The sequence below is a fragment of the Canis lupus genome, chromosome 4 (assembly GCF_011100685.1).
Source record: "Canis lupus familiaris isolate Mischka breed German Shepherd chromosome 4, alternate assembly UU_Cfam_GSD_1.0, whole genome shotgun sequence".
Classification (NCBI taxonomy): Eukaryota; Metazoa; Chordata; class Mammalia; order Carnivora; family Canidae; genus Canis; species Canis lupus.
This window is the reverse complement of record NC_049225.1, coordinates 67,430,099-67,446,849: the sequence shown is the minus strand read 5'-3', so window position 1 is coordinate 67,446,849 and position 16,751 is coordinate 67,430,099. Positions and strand designations below refer to the sequence as shown.

At 36.0% G+C, this 16,751-nt stretch overlaps 1 protein-coding gene across 9 annotated transcripts in view; it reads right to left on the bottom strand.

The window, feature by feature from the left end:
* Positions 1–165: 165 nt before the first annotated feature.
* The window catches only part of C4H5orf34 (chromosome 4 C5orf34 homolog), a 33,707-nt gene continuing 17,121 nt past the window's right edge, over positions 166–16,751 (bottom strand). For 7 of the 9 annotated variants that reach the window (XM_038535159.1, XM_038535160.1, XM_038535161.1 and 4 more), the window contains exons 7-13: positions 15,308–15,399; positions 14,324–14,393; positions 13,355–13,525; positions 12,861–12,955; positions 11,019–11,117; positions 6,424–6,464; positions 1,999–2,384 (exon numbers count right to left, since the gene is read on the bottom strand). In XM_038535159.1, the coding sequence (XP_038391087.1) occupies positions 2,191–2,384; positions 6,424–6,464; positions 11,019–11,117; positions 12,861–12,955; positions 13,355–13,525; positions 14,324–14,393; positions 15,308–15,399 (762 nt within the window). In that variant the 3' untranslated portion in view covers positions 1,999–2,190. Of the gene's footprint in view, positions 683–1,998; positions 2,385–6,423; positions 6,465–10,511; positions 10,593–11,018; positions 11,118–12,860; positions 12,956–13,354; positions 13,526–14,323; positions 14,394–15,307; positions 15,400–16,751 lie in introns of those variants that run through there. The other 2 variants (XR_005358500.1, XM_038535165.1) reach the window with 2 other exon arrangements.

Below are 16,751 nucleotides of genomic sequence, written 5' to 3'. Positions count from 1 at the left end.
GGGACACGGCGGGGTCATCTAATCACGACTGCTAGACGCACGGGAGCTGGCGGGGGGCGGGGGGGACCTGCATAAGTTACCCGGGCTTGACCCTAATTAGCCGGACTCAAGATGCAGCTTTTTTTTTTTTTTTTAAGATTTTATTTATTTATTCAGAGACACAGGCAGAGACACAGGCAGAGGGAGGAGGAGCAGGCTCCACGCAGGGAGCCCGACGCGGGACTCGATCCCGGGTCTCCAGGATCACACCCTGGGCGGAAGGCGCACGCTCCACCGTTGAGCCACCCGGGCGACCTAAGAGGCAGCTGTTCAATGAGACAATGGCCAGGTCCCAGGCTGTCTTCCTGCCTGAGTGGGCACCAGGATGTCTAGCTTGGCATTGGCTCTAGGAAGCACGGGTGCAAAAGAATGGGCTCAAAAGGGGGGCATTGTCTCCTTTTTCCCTACTTACAGTTTCTCAAAACAAGGGGCAGATGGGAAGCAAAGGCAGTAGTGGCACGATATTAATTTTAGTTGTAAGTTTCTGTGGTAAAAAGTGAGGTCTTCAATCTCAAGGGCTAATAACTCGGTCGCGCTCGGTCTCTCCCTCTCGCAGAACCCTAAAGTGTGGCTCCGTGTCTCAGCGATTGGACCGTTCGTTGATTGTCACACTCTTGATTTTTAGCCGGTGACAAAGACTCCACTGGAAGGGAAAATGATACACATTTTAACCCACACAGTGTAAGAGCTAATTAAAAAGAATACATTAACCACAACACGGGGTGCTTTTAATCCTATTAAGGACAGTTTGAATGCAGTAACAATTTCACATTGCCCTTATAGCAGCCCTGGCTGTATAGCACTGTAGGCTTTCTAGAGCTATTGAAGAACAACATGGATGGCTTCCTGCAACCAAAACAACAAAATTGTTACAATTGTTTTCTCTGTAGTCATCCTACAGTCCCACGGCACTGATTCATCTGTACAACACATACTGAATGATCTGTGTGCCAAGCTTAGTGCTTGGTAACGGGTTACAGGATGACTTTATGGAACTCAGGTGCTAGTGGAGGATCTAGACCACAAAGAAAAGTTGGATGGCTGTAGTATGTGCTGTAAAGGAAATAAACAGGGTGATATCATAGAGACTAAGTGGGGGAGGCCCTTCTGAAGAAGTGATAATTTGTGCTGAAGCCTGAAGGTAGCAAGGAGCCAAGTGAGAAGAGCTAACAAGAGAACACTATGCTCATTCAAATCATTGATGTTCTCACTCCTGGTCTATGCTCTGCTTGCTTCATTATTTTTCTGGTTGTTTCCTGTTTTTTTTGTTTTGTTTTGTTTTGTTTTAATGTCAAGAAGCTAGTCTTTTCTAGAAATCAGAAGTTAATTAGAACATTTCTGCTATATTGGTCTAATCTTTAAGTCCCTTTAGATGTATGGTTTTGTGCTTTCTCAATAAACAGCACTAGTAAACCACTTCGGATGAGCTATTTTAGTTTCACATACTTGAGTAGCCTAACTTTTTTTTCAGATCTTCAAAAGAATGAAAGTAATTAATGAAACAATTCAGGTGAAATTTGGTGTTTGCTGAAGCACTCAATTCTTAGCTTGAAACAATATTGCCTATCTCTGTCTCTAAAGATCTAATTCTCAGGGCGCCTGGGTGGTTCAGTTAGGTGCCTTTGGCTTAGGAAATGATCCCAGGGTTCTGGGATTGAGCCCCATGTCCGGCTCCCTGATGCTTTTCCTTCCCCTCCCCACTCATGCTCTCTGTTGCTATCTTTGTCTCTCTCTCTCAAATAAATAAAATCTTTAAAAAAAATAAAGATCTAATTCTCTTCTGGTAGTTCTGTTGAAAAATACTTGGAGAGACCAAATACCAAATGACCAAATGCACACAATTCTGCATATTTAAAAAGGAAAAAAAAAAAAACCTTGAGGTTTAATAGTGAATGCTTCACAACATAAAACAGCAACAACTATAATTTTATATTTTCTCATGAATCTGAAATAAGAAAATTTTAAAATAGTTCTTTATTAAGAATGCACATTATAAATATATATTTTAAGGTTTACAAGATAGGTACCCTCCAAAGTTAAATGTCATTTTTCATACAATCATTGCACAGAAGTAATATATATAATTTCTTGGCTTACTAGTAATTTTATACTAGTCACTTGAAATATCCTTAAGGTTTATAATTCCATTTTTCACTTTTTAGAATTTGATAGAAGATAGTCAATATCCTGAAGGATTTCAGAGGTTTTTTTCAATGCCACTGATACTCTCTTTTCATTAACTTCTTCCAGCAAGGTCTCTGAAGATTTTGGTTCACAATGGTCAGATGACTGTTCATTTTTTTTGTTAGAAATCTGGTTTAGGATACCACTATTTTCCAATAACACTAAGTTGCTTAGTTAAGGAGTTTTTCTCCAAATTTTTCATTATATAGGTACATTTAATTTCAGAAAGCCTGGTCTTCATATTAAAATATTTCTGTTAGGACCATCTCTTGGATTTATAATAGATTTAGTACTTCCTAGACACACAACGTATCAAGACTGAATCTTAGAACAGAAAATCTGTATAGACCAATCACTAAGAAGGAGATTGAATCAGTAATCCAAAATCTCCCAACAAACAAGAGCCTAGGACCAGTTGGTTTCACTAGTGAATTCCACCAAACATTTAAAAAAAATTCTCAAAGTCTTCTAAAAAACAGAAGAGAAGGAAATATGTCCAAACTCATTTTATAAGTCCAGGATTACCCTGAAGACAAAAACCTGACAAAAACACTACAAGAAAAAAATTACAGCAGTACCTGGCTGGCTCAGTTGGAGGAGTGTATATTCTTGATCCTGGGGTCATGGATTCAAGCCCCACGTTGGGTGTAGAGATTACTTTAAAAAAAAAAAAAAAAAATATATATATATATATATATTTTTTTTTTTTTAAAGAAAGAAAAAATGACAGGCCAATATCTCTGATGAATATATAGGCAAAAATCTTCAACAAAATATTAGCATATGGACTGCAACAATACCTTAAAATGATTGTATGCCATGATCAATTGAGATTTATTCCAGGAATGCAAGGATGGTTTAGCATATGAAATTCAATCAATGTGATACATCACATTAACAAAATGGATAAAAATTATCTGATTATCTCAGTAGACACAGAAAAATTCTCAATAAACGAGGTATACAGGGAATTTACTTCATGATAATATAGGCCATGTATGACTGACTAGCCCACAGCTAACATCATACTTTGTAAATGCCATTAAATTATATATAGAAGATCCTAACAACTTCCCCCAAAATTGTTAGAACTAATAAATTCAGGGGTGTTTGGGTAGCTCAGTCAGTTAAGCGTCCAACTCTTGATTTCAGCTCAGGTCATGATCTCAGGGTTGTAAGACAGCCCTGTGATGGACTCCAAGCTAGGTATGGAGCTTGCTTAAGATCCTCTCTCTTCCTCTGCCCCTCCTCCTCCTCTCTCTCTAAAACGAAATTAAAAAAGGATAAATTTAGTAAAGTTTCAGGATATAAAATCAATATGCAAAAATCAATTATATTTCTATACACTATTAAACTATCAGAAATTAAGAAAACAATCCCTATTATTTTAGGAATAAAATGTCTAGGAATACATTTAAGGAGGTGAAACATTCATGATGGAAACTGAAGAAGACACAAATAAATGAAGATATTTTGTACTCATGAATTGAAAGAATTAATATTGTTAAAATATCCATGCCACCCAAAGCAACCTACAAACTCAATGCAGTCTCTATCAAATTCCAATAGCATTTTACAAAGAAATAGAACAAGCAATCCTTTTTTTGGTAAATATTTTATTTGAGAGAGAGCAGAGAGAGAGAGCATGAGTAGGGAGAAAAGCAGAGGGAGAGGGACAAGTAGACTCCCTTGAGCAGGGAGCCCAATGGAGGGTTTAATCCCAGGACCCAAAGATCATGACCTGAGCTGATGGTAGATGCTTAACTGACTGAGCCACCCAGGTGTCCTTAGAAAAACAATCCTAAAATTTGTATGGAACTACTAAAGAACCGAAACAGCCAGAACAATCTTAAGAAAAACAAAGCTGGAGGCATCATGCTTCCTGATATCAAACTATCTTACAAAGTTACAATAATCAAAACAGTATGGCATGGGCATAAAAACAGACACATAGATCAATGGAACAGAATAGAGAGCCTAGAAATAAACCCACGCAGGACACCTGGGTGGCTCAGTCAGTTGAGCATCTGATTCTTGATTTTAGCTTGGGTCATGATCTCTGGGTCATGAGATTGAGCCCAGCATTGGCCTCTGTGCTCAACATGGAATCTGCTTATCCCTCTCCCTCTGCTCCTCCCCACTCCCATGTGTGTGCACTCTCTCTGTCTCTCAAATAAATAAAATCTCAAAAAGAAAAAAAAAAGAAAGGAACCCATACAATGCATACATGGCCAATCAATTTCCAACAAAGGAGCCAAGAATATACAATGGGAAAAGATGGTCTCTTCAATAAATGGTGTTGGGAAACTGGACACCTCTCTTATACCATACACAAAAATCAACTCAAAATGAATTGAAGAATTGAACATAAGACCTAAAACCATAAAACGCCTAGAAGAAAACGGGGTAAACTTCATCAGTCTTGGCAGTGATTGTTTAGATCTGATACCTGAAGCAAAGGCAACAAAAGCAAATGGAACTACATCAAACTAAAAAGCTTCTGTACAACAAAGGACACAAACAACAAAATGGAAAGACAACTTATGGAATCAGAATATATTAGAAATCATATATCTGGTAAGAGGTTAATATCCAAAATACATAAAGAGCTCATACAACTAGATAGCAAAACAAAAATCTGATTAGAAATGGGCAGAGGAACGAAATAGACATTTTTCCAAAGACCTACAAATGGACACCAGGTATACAGAAGGGTGCTCAATAATTACTAATCATTAGGGAAATGCAAATCAAAACCACAATGAGGTATTCCCTCATACCTATCAGAATGGCTATCATCCAAAAGACAATAGTAAAGTGTTGATGAGGATGAGGAGAAAAGAAAACCCTTGTGTACTTTAATATAAATGTAAACTGGTGTAGCCACTGTGGTAAACAGTATGGAAGCTCCACAAAAATTTAAAGAAGAACTACCGTACCATCCAGCAATCCCAATTCTGGATATATAATCAAAGGAAACCACATCAGGATCTCAAAGGAATCTGCACTCCCATGTTCACTGCAGCATTATTCACAATAGCCAAGACATGGAAACAACTAAAATGTCCATTAATAACTGAATGGATAAAAAAGATATGGTACATATATACAATGGAATACTATTCAGTAATGAGAAATAAGGAAATCCTGCCATTTACAACAACACAGCTGGATCGTGAGGGCATTACAATAAATGAAATATGCCAGACAGAGAAAGGCAAATACTGCACACACCACTTATGTGTGGAATGGAACTTTTTAAAAAAAGTCAAACTGACAAACAGTGTAAAAATGATGGTTTCCAGGGGTTGGGAGGTGGATAAAATAGAGACTGGTAAAAGGATATAAACTTTAAGCTCTAAAATGTATAAAGTCTGAGGATCTAATATATAACATGGTGACTACAGTAGATAACATTGTGTCGTATGGTTGAGGTTTGCTGGGAGGATGGAACTCAGATGTTCTTACCAAAAAAAAGAGCAGGGAGGAAAGGGATGGATATGTGAGGTGACGTAGGTGTTAATTAACAAGACAGGGCAATCCTTTCACAATATATATGTGTGTCAAGTCACCATGATGTACACTTTAAATAGCTTACAATTTTGTTAATATCTTTATTTTATTTTTTTAAAAAAGATTTTATTTATTTATTCATGAGAGACACAGAGAGAGAGAAAGGCGGAGACACAGGCAGAAGGAGAAGCAGGCCCCAGGCAGGGAGCCCAACGTGGGACTCGATCCCAGGTCCCCAGGATCACGCCCTGGGCCGAAGGCGGCGCTAAACCGCTAAGCCACCCGGGCTGCCCAGTATCTTTAAATACCTTACAATTTTTGTCAACTATACCTCAATAAAGCTGAAATTAAAAATGAAAAATTTAATAATAAATATCCTAAAAAAAGAAATAAAAAGTCAGACCTAGGTCTAATTTAGAATATAGTTATTAAAGAGAAAACGTCTCCATAGGAGACCTTATCCCTAGTTCACTGTCCTTTGCCCTATTTAAACCCACTCAAAAGTACAAATATTGACATGATGTACCTTCTATAGATAAGATATATCTTAAATTACAATCTTAAATTTTATTCAGTAAAGCTCCATAATATTTAAGTATGGATTAATATAAGGTACAGAGTCATGCATTAAGCCTAGAATGAAAAGGAAATAATTATGCAGGACAATACATTAAGTTTAAAGGATACAGTTAAACTTCTTTATCTTTTCAAGTTCAGAGGCCACAGACCTGTGTAAAAAGAAAAAGAAAGTTCATGATAGCTGTCTGATTGTTTTATAACCAAAATATTTCAAGTAAGTGTGCTTGATATTTTTTCATAAAGTTTAGAATTTTTTTTACATTTTTAAAATTTAAATTCAGTTCAATTGCCAACATATAGTATAACACCCAGTGCTCATCCCATCAAGTGCCCTCCTTAGTGCCCCATCACCCAGTTACCCCATCCCCCCACCCACCTCCCCTTCCGCAACCCTTTGTTTGCTTCCCAGAGTTAGGAGTCTCTCATGGTTTGTCTCCCTAAAGTTTAGAATTTAGAAAGAAGAGCCCAGAAGTTAAGAATTCTCTGAGCCTAGCTGGCTCAGTCAGGGGAGCATGTGACTCTTGATCTCGGGGTTGTAAGTTAACCTGAGATTACTTAAAAATAAAATCTTAAAAAAAAGAATTTTCTTTACGTTAGCAACACATCAACTTGACTCAACTGATACTTACTGAGCACTTTTAATGAATAAGATAAATGAATAAAAGTTTCTACCTCAAGGACTTTTGAATCAAGTACTGATGTTTGAAGGCATTTTTTTTTTAATAAGCATTTTTTTCTATTTGTTTGAAGCACGGTAAAAAAAAAAATTGGTACACTTTGGAAATTTGGTGGCGTAAGGTACACTGCCATAACTTGAGGGACATTATACAGCTGAAAAAAATTCCCCTGTGTGAAACACTTTATTACCTAATTTTACCTGCCCAAACAGACCACTCGCAAATATTATAGGTCAATAAACTGCTAGCATTCATAAAAAGGTAGCTTTCTCCCTAAAATGCAAGAATTTAAAAGACTGGTATCTAAACAAAGACAAGACGAAAACAAACTGGAATGAAAACCTAGATATCACATCTAAACTAAGGGTTTTCTGTTTGGGTCGTCATACTCCTCTCCCTCCCACTCCTCTAGGACCCTGTCCAGGACCCGCCTGCTACAACCTTTTTTTTTTTTTTGATTTTATATATTTATTTGCCAGAGAGAGAGAGGGGGCGGGGGTCAAGCAAGGGGAGCGGCAGAGAGAGAGAAGCAGGGAGCCCAATGTGGCACTCGATCCCAGGACCCTGGGATCATGACCTGAGCTGAAGGCAGATGCTTGAATGACTAAGCCACCCAGGTGTCACTGCTATAACTTTTTAATACTAACCTGGCACACCCTCTGCTTTCCTCCTTAACATTTAGTTAAGACTTTAAAAACCTACTAAAATCCTATCACTTTTATGAAAGGAGTGCTCTCTCCTTCCTTGAATTCCTATAGCATTACGTTAATTAATCATATGCTTATCTGTAATATCTTCTCTTGAACTCTTTAATTTTCTGATCTTCATACCTAGATTGTCTTTTTCAAGAGAAAGGATATTTTACTTTTTCTTCTGTACTTTGCATATATAATAAGACCTCATTTATATAGAACTCTTAGGCAACAGTTTTAGAGAGCCAAGTTTTTACACAATTGAATTAGATGTCAAAACATAGTCCTTCCTCCCTCCCTCCCTCCCTTCCTTCCTTCCTTGAGAGGGAGAGGGCCAAGGGCAGAGAGAGAGAAAGAATCTTAAGCAGGCTCCATGCTTAGCACGGAGTCCCATGTGGGGCTTGATCTCACAGCTTTCAGATTATAACCTGAGCCAAAATCAAGAGTCGGACGCTTAAGTGACTGAGCCACCCAGGTACCCCAAACATAATAAGTATTTTCTATTAAATTTATTTATCTATTGTTTTTGTAAACACTGTATACTAAACATTCTCTTCTCCTTGATTGGAAGGGTTAACATTATGAACATTAGCTCTTACCATGTTCCACAGAAACAGACATTGGAGCAATTGGTATGGGGTAGAGGGCTAAATGTGTACAACTCCAGCAGAATCTCTTACATGTGTTCCCTCTTTTTCCTTTAAGCTAGAATGAAATATGAGCAGTGGCACACAGCTAGAAAATAGTGTAACTCAACTAGCTCTCTGCAAAATTAATGAGGACTTTAATATCTAAAGTATCTCTCTATTCCAGTGACTAGAGAAGTCTTCATAGTTCACAAAGCGGTACAGAACTTGTCTGCTTTACTACAGTGAAACACATGCACCCCCTTGTCAACTTGCACTCTTTCCTTGTACGCTAGCCTATGGATGGAGAATGAAAGAGATCTTTCAACATTTTAGTCCAAAGCCTGCTGATTCTTCATACTTTTCTGGTCATAAGCAAACAATACAAACTACCTTTAATGTTGCTGCTCATATGATGAACCAACTTCTTGTGAACTATCTACTGTACTATTTTTTTACTAGCATCCCTATTAAAAAGTTGAATCAGTAAGTTAATAATAGAAGGTGAGGGGGATCCCTGGGTGGCTCAGCTGTTTGGCGCCTGCCTTTGGCCCAGGGCACGATCCTGGAGTCCCGGGATGGAGTCCCACGTGGGGCTCCCTGCACGGAGCCTGCTTTTCCCTCTGCCTGTGTCTCTGCCTCTCTCTCTCTCTCTATGTCTATCATGAATAAATATAAATAAATCTTTTAAAAAAATAATAGAAGGTGAACTGGAAAAAAATACTGAAATAAATTCAGGTAGCTGTTCACTGTGTAATCACTTCTCTTCCTTCAACATACCTTTGACAAGAAAACAAATCACAGTGGATATCTTAGGCTTTGCAAGGGAAATGGAGCTATTGTCAGGGACTGGCTTTCTCTCCCTACTCTTCCTCAATTGCTTTGTCTCTGCCACTCCTTGTTGTCCACCACCACCCCACCACCCCCACCCCACCCCCAGCTGCTATCACCAATATGCATCTCTCTCACACCCTCACATTGGAGTGACAGTTACCCTCTTCAAAGCCTTCATATGAAAAGGCTAGCATCTTACAAGCCTTGTCAGCTGAGCGATGATGGAGTGACCAATCTTAAAGTTATGTACAATTGCCCTTTTATCCCAACTACTTTTTGCGAGCTACTTGGGCAACTTTTCTGCTCCCAAACAGGCGGTAGCTGAAGAATGGAGGATCTGGAAAGCTGAATTCCTTAGGACACCTAAGATATTCAAATAACATCTACTGATTTGATTTGTAGCTCTTTCTCTCACTAATTTAGGAAAAGGTGGTAAGAATCCAAATTAATATCTGTATTTTTTTCACCATGCTATGCTAAGATACCTTACAAACCAGCTTAAAGCTTCCTACATTATTCCTGGCATTCCACTTTTCCCATATAGGTTTCCTCCACTATCCAAAAGTAGAGCATTCCTATGAAAAATTTCATAAACTGAAATGGCATAAAGCTAAAAAACGACTACCATTAATTTTTATGGAAATTTTTTGATCATTCCCACACCCTAAAAATAACTTCTCTTAGGCTTTTTCTGTCACCTGAGGATACAACTTGCTAATGGACACACAAAATAAATTGAGATAAAGCACAGAGGTTTACAGACACGTTCAAAACTATGGTGGCTTAAAGCTAAGATGCTGAGTGTAGTTTCCAGACAAGGAGGTGGGAAGGCCCACTCTGTCTCATTGGGGTGCAAGCTGCCTCTTTAAGAGCTCATTGCAAAACAAAAGCTGAATGCTATTTTCCCTTTTTGCCTTTTCTCTTAAAAGTGAAAAATCCTTTTTGGATTTCTTTTGGTTGGCGAAAACAGGTATATACTCCCATCCAAGTACTAACCAGGCCTGACCCTGCTTAGCTTCTGAGATCAGAGAAGATCAGGCATGTTGAGGGTGGTATGGCTGTAGAAAAATGGGTACATACTAATGTAGGTCTTTCGTAAAAGCAAAGTCATGTAATGTAAACTTTCGAAAAGTGGGGGATACCTGCATATTCAGATTCTGCTCAGAGATCCTAACATTCCTGATGACTCTCCTTTCTGCTCTTTTTTCTACTTAGGAACTTGTAATTCCATCAAGTCTGAGCTCCTTTACTGATCACAAGATCCATTCCTATCGAAACTCACACTACTACTCACACTCTGCCTAACAGATAGCATCTGCTCCACAAAACTATTTTCTCACTTTCTCCACAAGACAAAATATACTTTTTACCTCTGTCCTTACTCCTTCCATAACATGTTTTAATTTTTCTCAATATTCCTTTGAGGCCCAGTTTCAGTCCCCTGCATTCTGAAAGGCACACAGGAAGGACCAAAATACTTTATTTGTTGATTTGTCAGTTAATTTGGGAGAGGTAATTACTATGATAGAAATGATTTCAAAATCAACTTTTTCTGAAAGTTTATTATGTTAGTCAACATTTTATTTCTTTTAATATTACTAAAATGAAAAAAAAATCTCCTTTAAGTTTTTCCGTAAAGTTTTCAGGATGAATTTATCACATTAAAAGAGTTACCCATTTTGATATAAAGTTTTCAGTGCAGTTTTTGACCTTCAGATAAAATAAAATGATGAAATGTAATAAATTAGATATTTGATTAAAGGTAAATTATTTTCAACCTTAAGCTATCAGAAAAAGTCTTAGAGTTTACCATTTGACATTTTAAATTTTTGTGTCTCTTCTACACAGATGAAGTTTGCAAGAAATATAAATACCAATTTTCTTCAAGAACAGAAGATGAAGGATGTGTGGACATCTCTCTCTGACTAGTCTGGGTCAGTCTTCTGCACCATGATATAACTGCTGTCACATATCTAGAATGAAAATATTAAAAGAAATATCTGAAAAATGAACTTGTATATTTAGAAAAGCATTTTTTAAAAAGGAAAAATTATTAAGGCAACTTGGGGGAAAAAGGATAAAGAAATTCCCAAGTGAGGCATTTATTGGGCAATTTTTTGAATCTTTTTTAAAAGGGAATGGAAAAGGCAAATTTTTCTCATTATTTATCAAGAATAAAATGCTCATGGCCATGATAATAAAGATGAGATTTCAGAATCGAACAAAATATTTGGATTTCATTCAAAATTCAAATTCAAATATCTAGTCTTTTAGTTTTACAAAGTTAAATGAGTTTAATTATGTTTTATAATGAAAATATCTTTACACATTAAGACTGAGCATTTACTTTCTAAAATTAAAAAAAACACACAAAAAACCCACCAAAAATAAAAAAATAAAATTAAACCAAAACACACTAATTCTCCCCTACACATATACATAAATGTGTAATTATATATAACTCATTCAATATACAAAACAAGTATCAAGTTCAATAAAATGAATGGTCTGAAGTGATGGGCTAAAACAAATAGTAATGTTCGCCAAATAATGTATTTTTTTTTTAATTATTTTTTTTTAGAGAGAGAGAGAGCGCATATGTGTATGTGTGTGCGTGCGTGCAGAGGGAGGGGTTGAGAGAGAGGGACAGAATCTCAGGTAGACTGAGGCTTATTCCCATAACCTTGAGATCATGACTGAGCGAAAATCAAGTGTCTGACACTTCACTGAACCACCCAAGGCCCCCACGACGCTGTATTTTAGATGCAAATTATTCAAACTAGCAATGAATGTTGAAGCATTTAGACCAAAATGCAATAAATTCTAAAAGAAAAATAAATTCATGAAGTAAAAAAGCAATTCTTCTGTGAACATTCTCAAGTAAAAATCACTAATATGTTGAAAACATTGCAAGTTGACTGATTATAACAAATTACATTAATCAAAAACAGAAAAGGCATATTCATAAAAGCTGATTTCAAGAATCTTCTCCATTTTAAGCATCAGTGAATTAATTTTATTCCATTTTACAGAAGTATACATAAGTTTGGCAATTTTTGCAAACTTTATTTCAAACTGGTTAAGGAATTAGTTAATTAAGAAACATAGCTGTCCACATTTGAACTTCCACAGCAAGCCAGTTATACTGAAAACATTTATTTTGACAAACCACTTGAATACAAATGGAAATGATTAAAGCTGACTTGATTTATTTAGTTATGCTAGATGCCAATATTACTGCAAATTCTGAAACCTATTGAAATGATATCATGTACATTATCTACCTGGAAAACCTAAAAATATATATAACATTTATTATTATTTTTATTACTATTATTTTTTATATGTAACATCTAAATAATGTTTGGGGCAACCCACTTGGATACCCGCCCTCTTTGGGGAGCTTTGTACTATCACTCAATAAATTTTGCTTTACTAACACTCAAAAAAGAAAAAAAATTATACGCTTCCCCTCTAAAAGTAAAAGTTACTTAACTATTATGAAAATAATTTTTTAAAAAGATTTTATTTATTCCTGAGAGAAAAAGAGAGAGAGGCAGAGACATAGGCAGAGGGAGAAGTGGGCTCTCTGTGGGGAGCCTGATGCAGGACTCGATCCCAGGACCCCGGATCATGACCTGAGCCAAAAGCAGATGTTCAACCACTGAGCCACCCAGGTGCCCCTGAAAATAATTTTTAAAACTGCTTTTCAGTACCTTTCATATGGTCCAGGGTGTTCAATCTGAATTAACTGATCTTGTCCATCAGGAAAAGTTAATTTACACCAACCTAAATTGAGACCTTGATTTACCTTAAGAAGCAAGGAGGAAAGGTAAGTTTTATCATTATGAAACTGAAACAAAACATAAAACACAACAAAAGCCTCTTCTATGTTATCAGTTTAAAAAATAAGTAGGTGAATCATTAAAACTTTATTTTGACTAATTTAAAAGTTATCTTTTACATGAATTATGGGCATTATTGAACCACCACTCTATCAGTCTTTCTCTATATAGCTATCTTTATAAAAATGATTTTTTTTGTCATCTTTTCTGATTTTTGCTAGGAAATCCAATGAGATTAATAAAGCTTCGTGACAGATTTTATATTTCAAAAAATAAATTGAGATAGTGTGGTATTTTATTTTCTTTGTTCTATTTCCACAGATAAAAAACAATAAGAAATAAATTTCAGTCTGAAATATAATCACCTGTCTCTTTTCAGTCAAAGAGCTGAAATTCCAGTTTAAGGTTAGAGTGATGCCATCTAGAAAGAGAGCATGTACTTTGTCATCAGAGTATGCAAGAAATCTTCCCACGCTGGGTATGACCGATTCTCTCAAAAGCACAGGCAATATATTGCTATCATTTATCCCAGGCACCTAAAACCAAGTTAATAAAAATAGCAGGAAAGAGAGTTATCCATTATTGACTTAAATGATCAATAAACTCTGAGGCAACTTTATTCAGAAGTTGAATATTGTAGAATCCTTACATATGTTTTAGTTTTTCCAGAAGTAGATACCCATATTAGTCTATTATGAGCAGATTAAGTTCTAATATATTTGGAAAGTTACTGTTCTTTTTGGAAAGTTACTGTTTTCCATAGAACATAGAAAAACATTAGGAACTACAGCAACATATAGGTTTCTAACTAAATTAGTACAGATATAGAAATGAAAGTCTGAAAATTACTTCCTCTAAGTCAATGTTAAAGAATTTACTTTTACAGTTATGGAAATAGAATAGAATACTGTAATATCATAGTTTAAAATAACTACATTTCCACTTCAAATCCAATCAATTCCTCCGCCCTGCCCCCTCCGCTAAGAAAAAAGAAACAAAAACAAATTATAGACAAAGTATAACATAAAAGCTGGATTTTGCAGTGTTTATCTAGTAAGTGGAGATTTTTCTGAATAAACCACTATTAATGTTAAAGAGAATTTTTCACATGACTTTGATGAAAGTAATTTGAACCTGGAGGTATGTATGCAAACAATAAAACAATTTTTAAAATCTTGCTTTTAAAATAATTTTAAAATTATTAAATTTAAATGGCTGGCTCAGTCAGTGGTACATGTGACTCTTGATCTCAGAGTTGTGAGTTCAAGCCCAAAGTTGGGTATAGAGTTTACTTAAAAATAGAAATCTTGAAAATAATAATAATTTTAAGATACCATCTTCCAGCAGCATATACGATAGTTATGGCTTAAGGAAAGCCTTGTCTTGGCACAGTGTTGAAGAATTCTGTGAACATGAAAAACAGTACTTAAACAGTTGCATAAAATGGCATTTTCCTATTCTAGCAATGCATTCTCACTGCTATACACCATGTTAGGCAAGTAACTCATTTCCACTAAAATATGTTCAGAATACTTTTCTGTCTTTCTTAAATCCTTTATCCCCTGGAAGGGGGTTGCTTTCCTTTGTGTTAATTTCACATAGTTAAGGTTATTCCTCTAATTTTTTAGCAATGAAATGACTCAAAATGGAGAGAATTTTCAGTTGCTCTTTTGTAAGAGGTGATGGATTCACAGCACATGAAAGGTTCTATATGGTTTAAGAGTGCTGGGGAAGGTTAATCAACTGTCTGTGGGAAATCAAATTAACAATTCTGCTCCTTCAAACCTACTTTGGAAGTTGCTTAGACATAAATTTGTAAAAATAAATAATTTAATCCAACAATACACTTTCATGGTTCTGACTGCTAACAGATTACTTAGGAGATTTAAAAAACATATGAACCAAAGTACCAAACTACACTTCGTTTCCTATATACTCTCAGAATCTCTATTATTCTGAGGATAATAAAAGGATGAAAATTTTAAATGTATCATCAAATCCTCAGTTTGATTCCAAGGCACAATAATGATGCACTAACCCAGAGAAAAGGCACTAATTTCCTACCAGTGCTTGCTTGCCATACATGGATGTTTCTCCATATTTAGCTTTAAACTTCAAAGCCAGTACTTAATAAGTACTTATAAGTACTCTTATAAGGATGTGATTACCTTATTTTATAAATGAAGAGACAAGAAAAATTGATAGATTTTACCCAAAACAGATATTTCCACTGTACTTACTCTTACCCTAACCACCAGAAAACGTATCAGGATTCTCAGACACGCAAAACTTGAGTCAGTTGAATGTGAAGAACTTACCCGGTTGCCTGTTTAATTAGGGAATACACAGAGAACAGACTTCCTGGTCTATCAGGAGGAAGGTTATTTACTGAATAAGTTTTCTCTTCTCTCTGAAAATTAATTTAGAATAAAATATCTCAATAATAAATCTTGGCCATTATTACTTAACTATTTTTGATTTTATATTTACATTGTGACAAGGCAAACAGTTATTTTAACTTAAAAGCCCATAAAAGGTATATTTTTAAAGGTATTTTATGCTTTTTCTTTTTCCCAATTTTTTTTTTAAGTCTAGCTTTCCTCCTGGATAGTTATAAAACTTGCATGCTAATACCCTATAACTTACTGCCCACTTTAAGTTTTGGCTATACTTAATATGGCAACCAAATTAATTTTCCTACACATTAGCAGAAAACTTATCATATAAGCCACCTTTCCCCTTTAGACCAAAAAAAAGCTATTTTAATTGAACAAATATATAATTTTATTATATTTATTAACGGAAGAACTACTGCTATAGTTTGTGGAAGACAATATTATTTATAAGCTCAGCTTCTTGAATTAAAAAAAAATTGTCATCCCTTCTGAATTCCCTCTTTCTCAGACTCTTTAATACTTGTGTTTCCCCAAACTTTGTCTTCAGCCTTATTTTTTGATTTCCTGATTTCTTCCCTGGTAATGCTAGCAGGGTTCAAAGTTGTGTTCATAATAAATATAATATCAACAGCTAACATGTATTGAACAGATACTATATGCTAGGTGCAATGCTGTGTAATTTACATGGTTTATTTCATTTACTCCTCAAAACAATTCTTTTTTTCTTAATGTTTTTTTTTTTTTTTTTAAGATTTATTTATTTATTCATGAGAGACACAGAGAGAGAGGCAGAGACACAGGCAGAAGGAGAAGTAGGCTCCCTGCGGGGAGCTTGATGTGGGACTCCATCCCAGGACCCTGGGATTATGAACTGAGCCAAGGCAGATGCTCAACCACTGAGCCACTTAGGTGCTCTCCTCAAAACAACTTTGAGATAAGAACTATAAATGCCTATTTTTTTTAGGATGAGGAAACCGAAGCTTGAGGGCTAAGAAGTAGCACAGATCTAATTTGAACCACAAGAGAATACAGCCCATATGTACTTTACCGTCAATCAGAGAAGATGGGCTTTGAAGTTAAGACAACGCGGATTCAAATCACAGGTGTGCCTCTTACTAATTAATGATGGGCAGGTTTATGCAACCTTTTGTTTTTTTTTTAAAGATTTATTTATTTATTTTAGAAAGAGAGAGTATGCGAGCACGCAGTAGGGACTGGCAGGGGTGGGCAGCGGGGGAAGGAGAGGGAGAAAGAGTCTGAGGCAGACTCTGCAGTAAGCAAGAGCCCCAGGCCGGCTCAATCTCACAACCAGGAGAGGAGACCACGGCCCCAGCCCAAACCATTTTTAACAAGAAGCCAGACATGC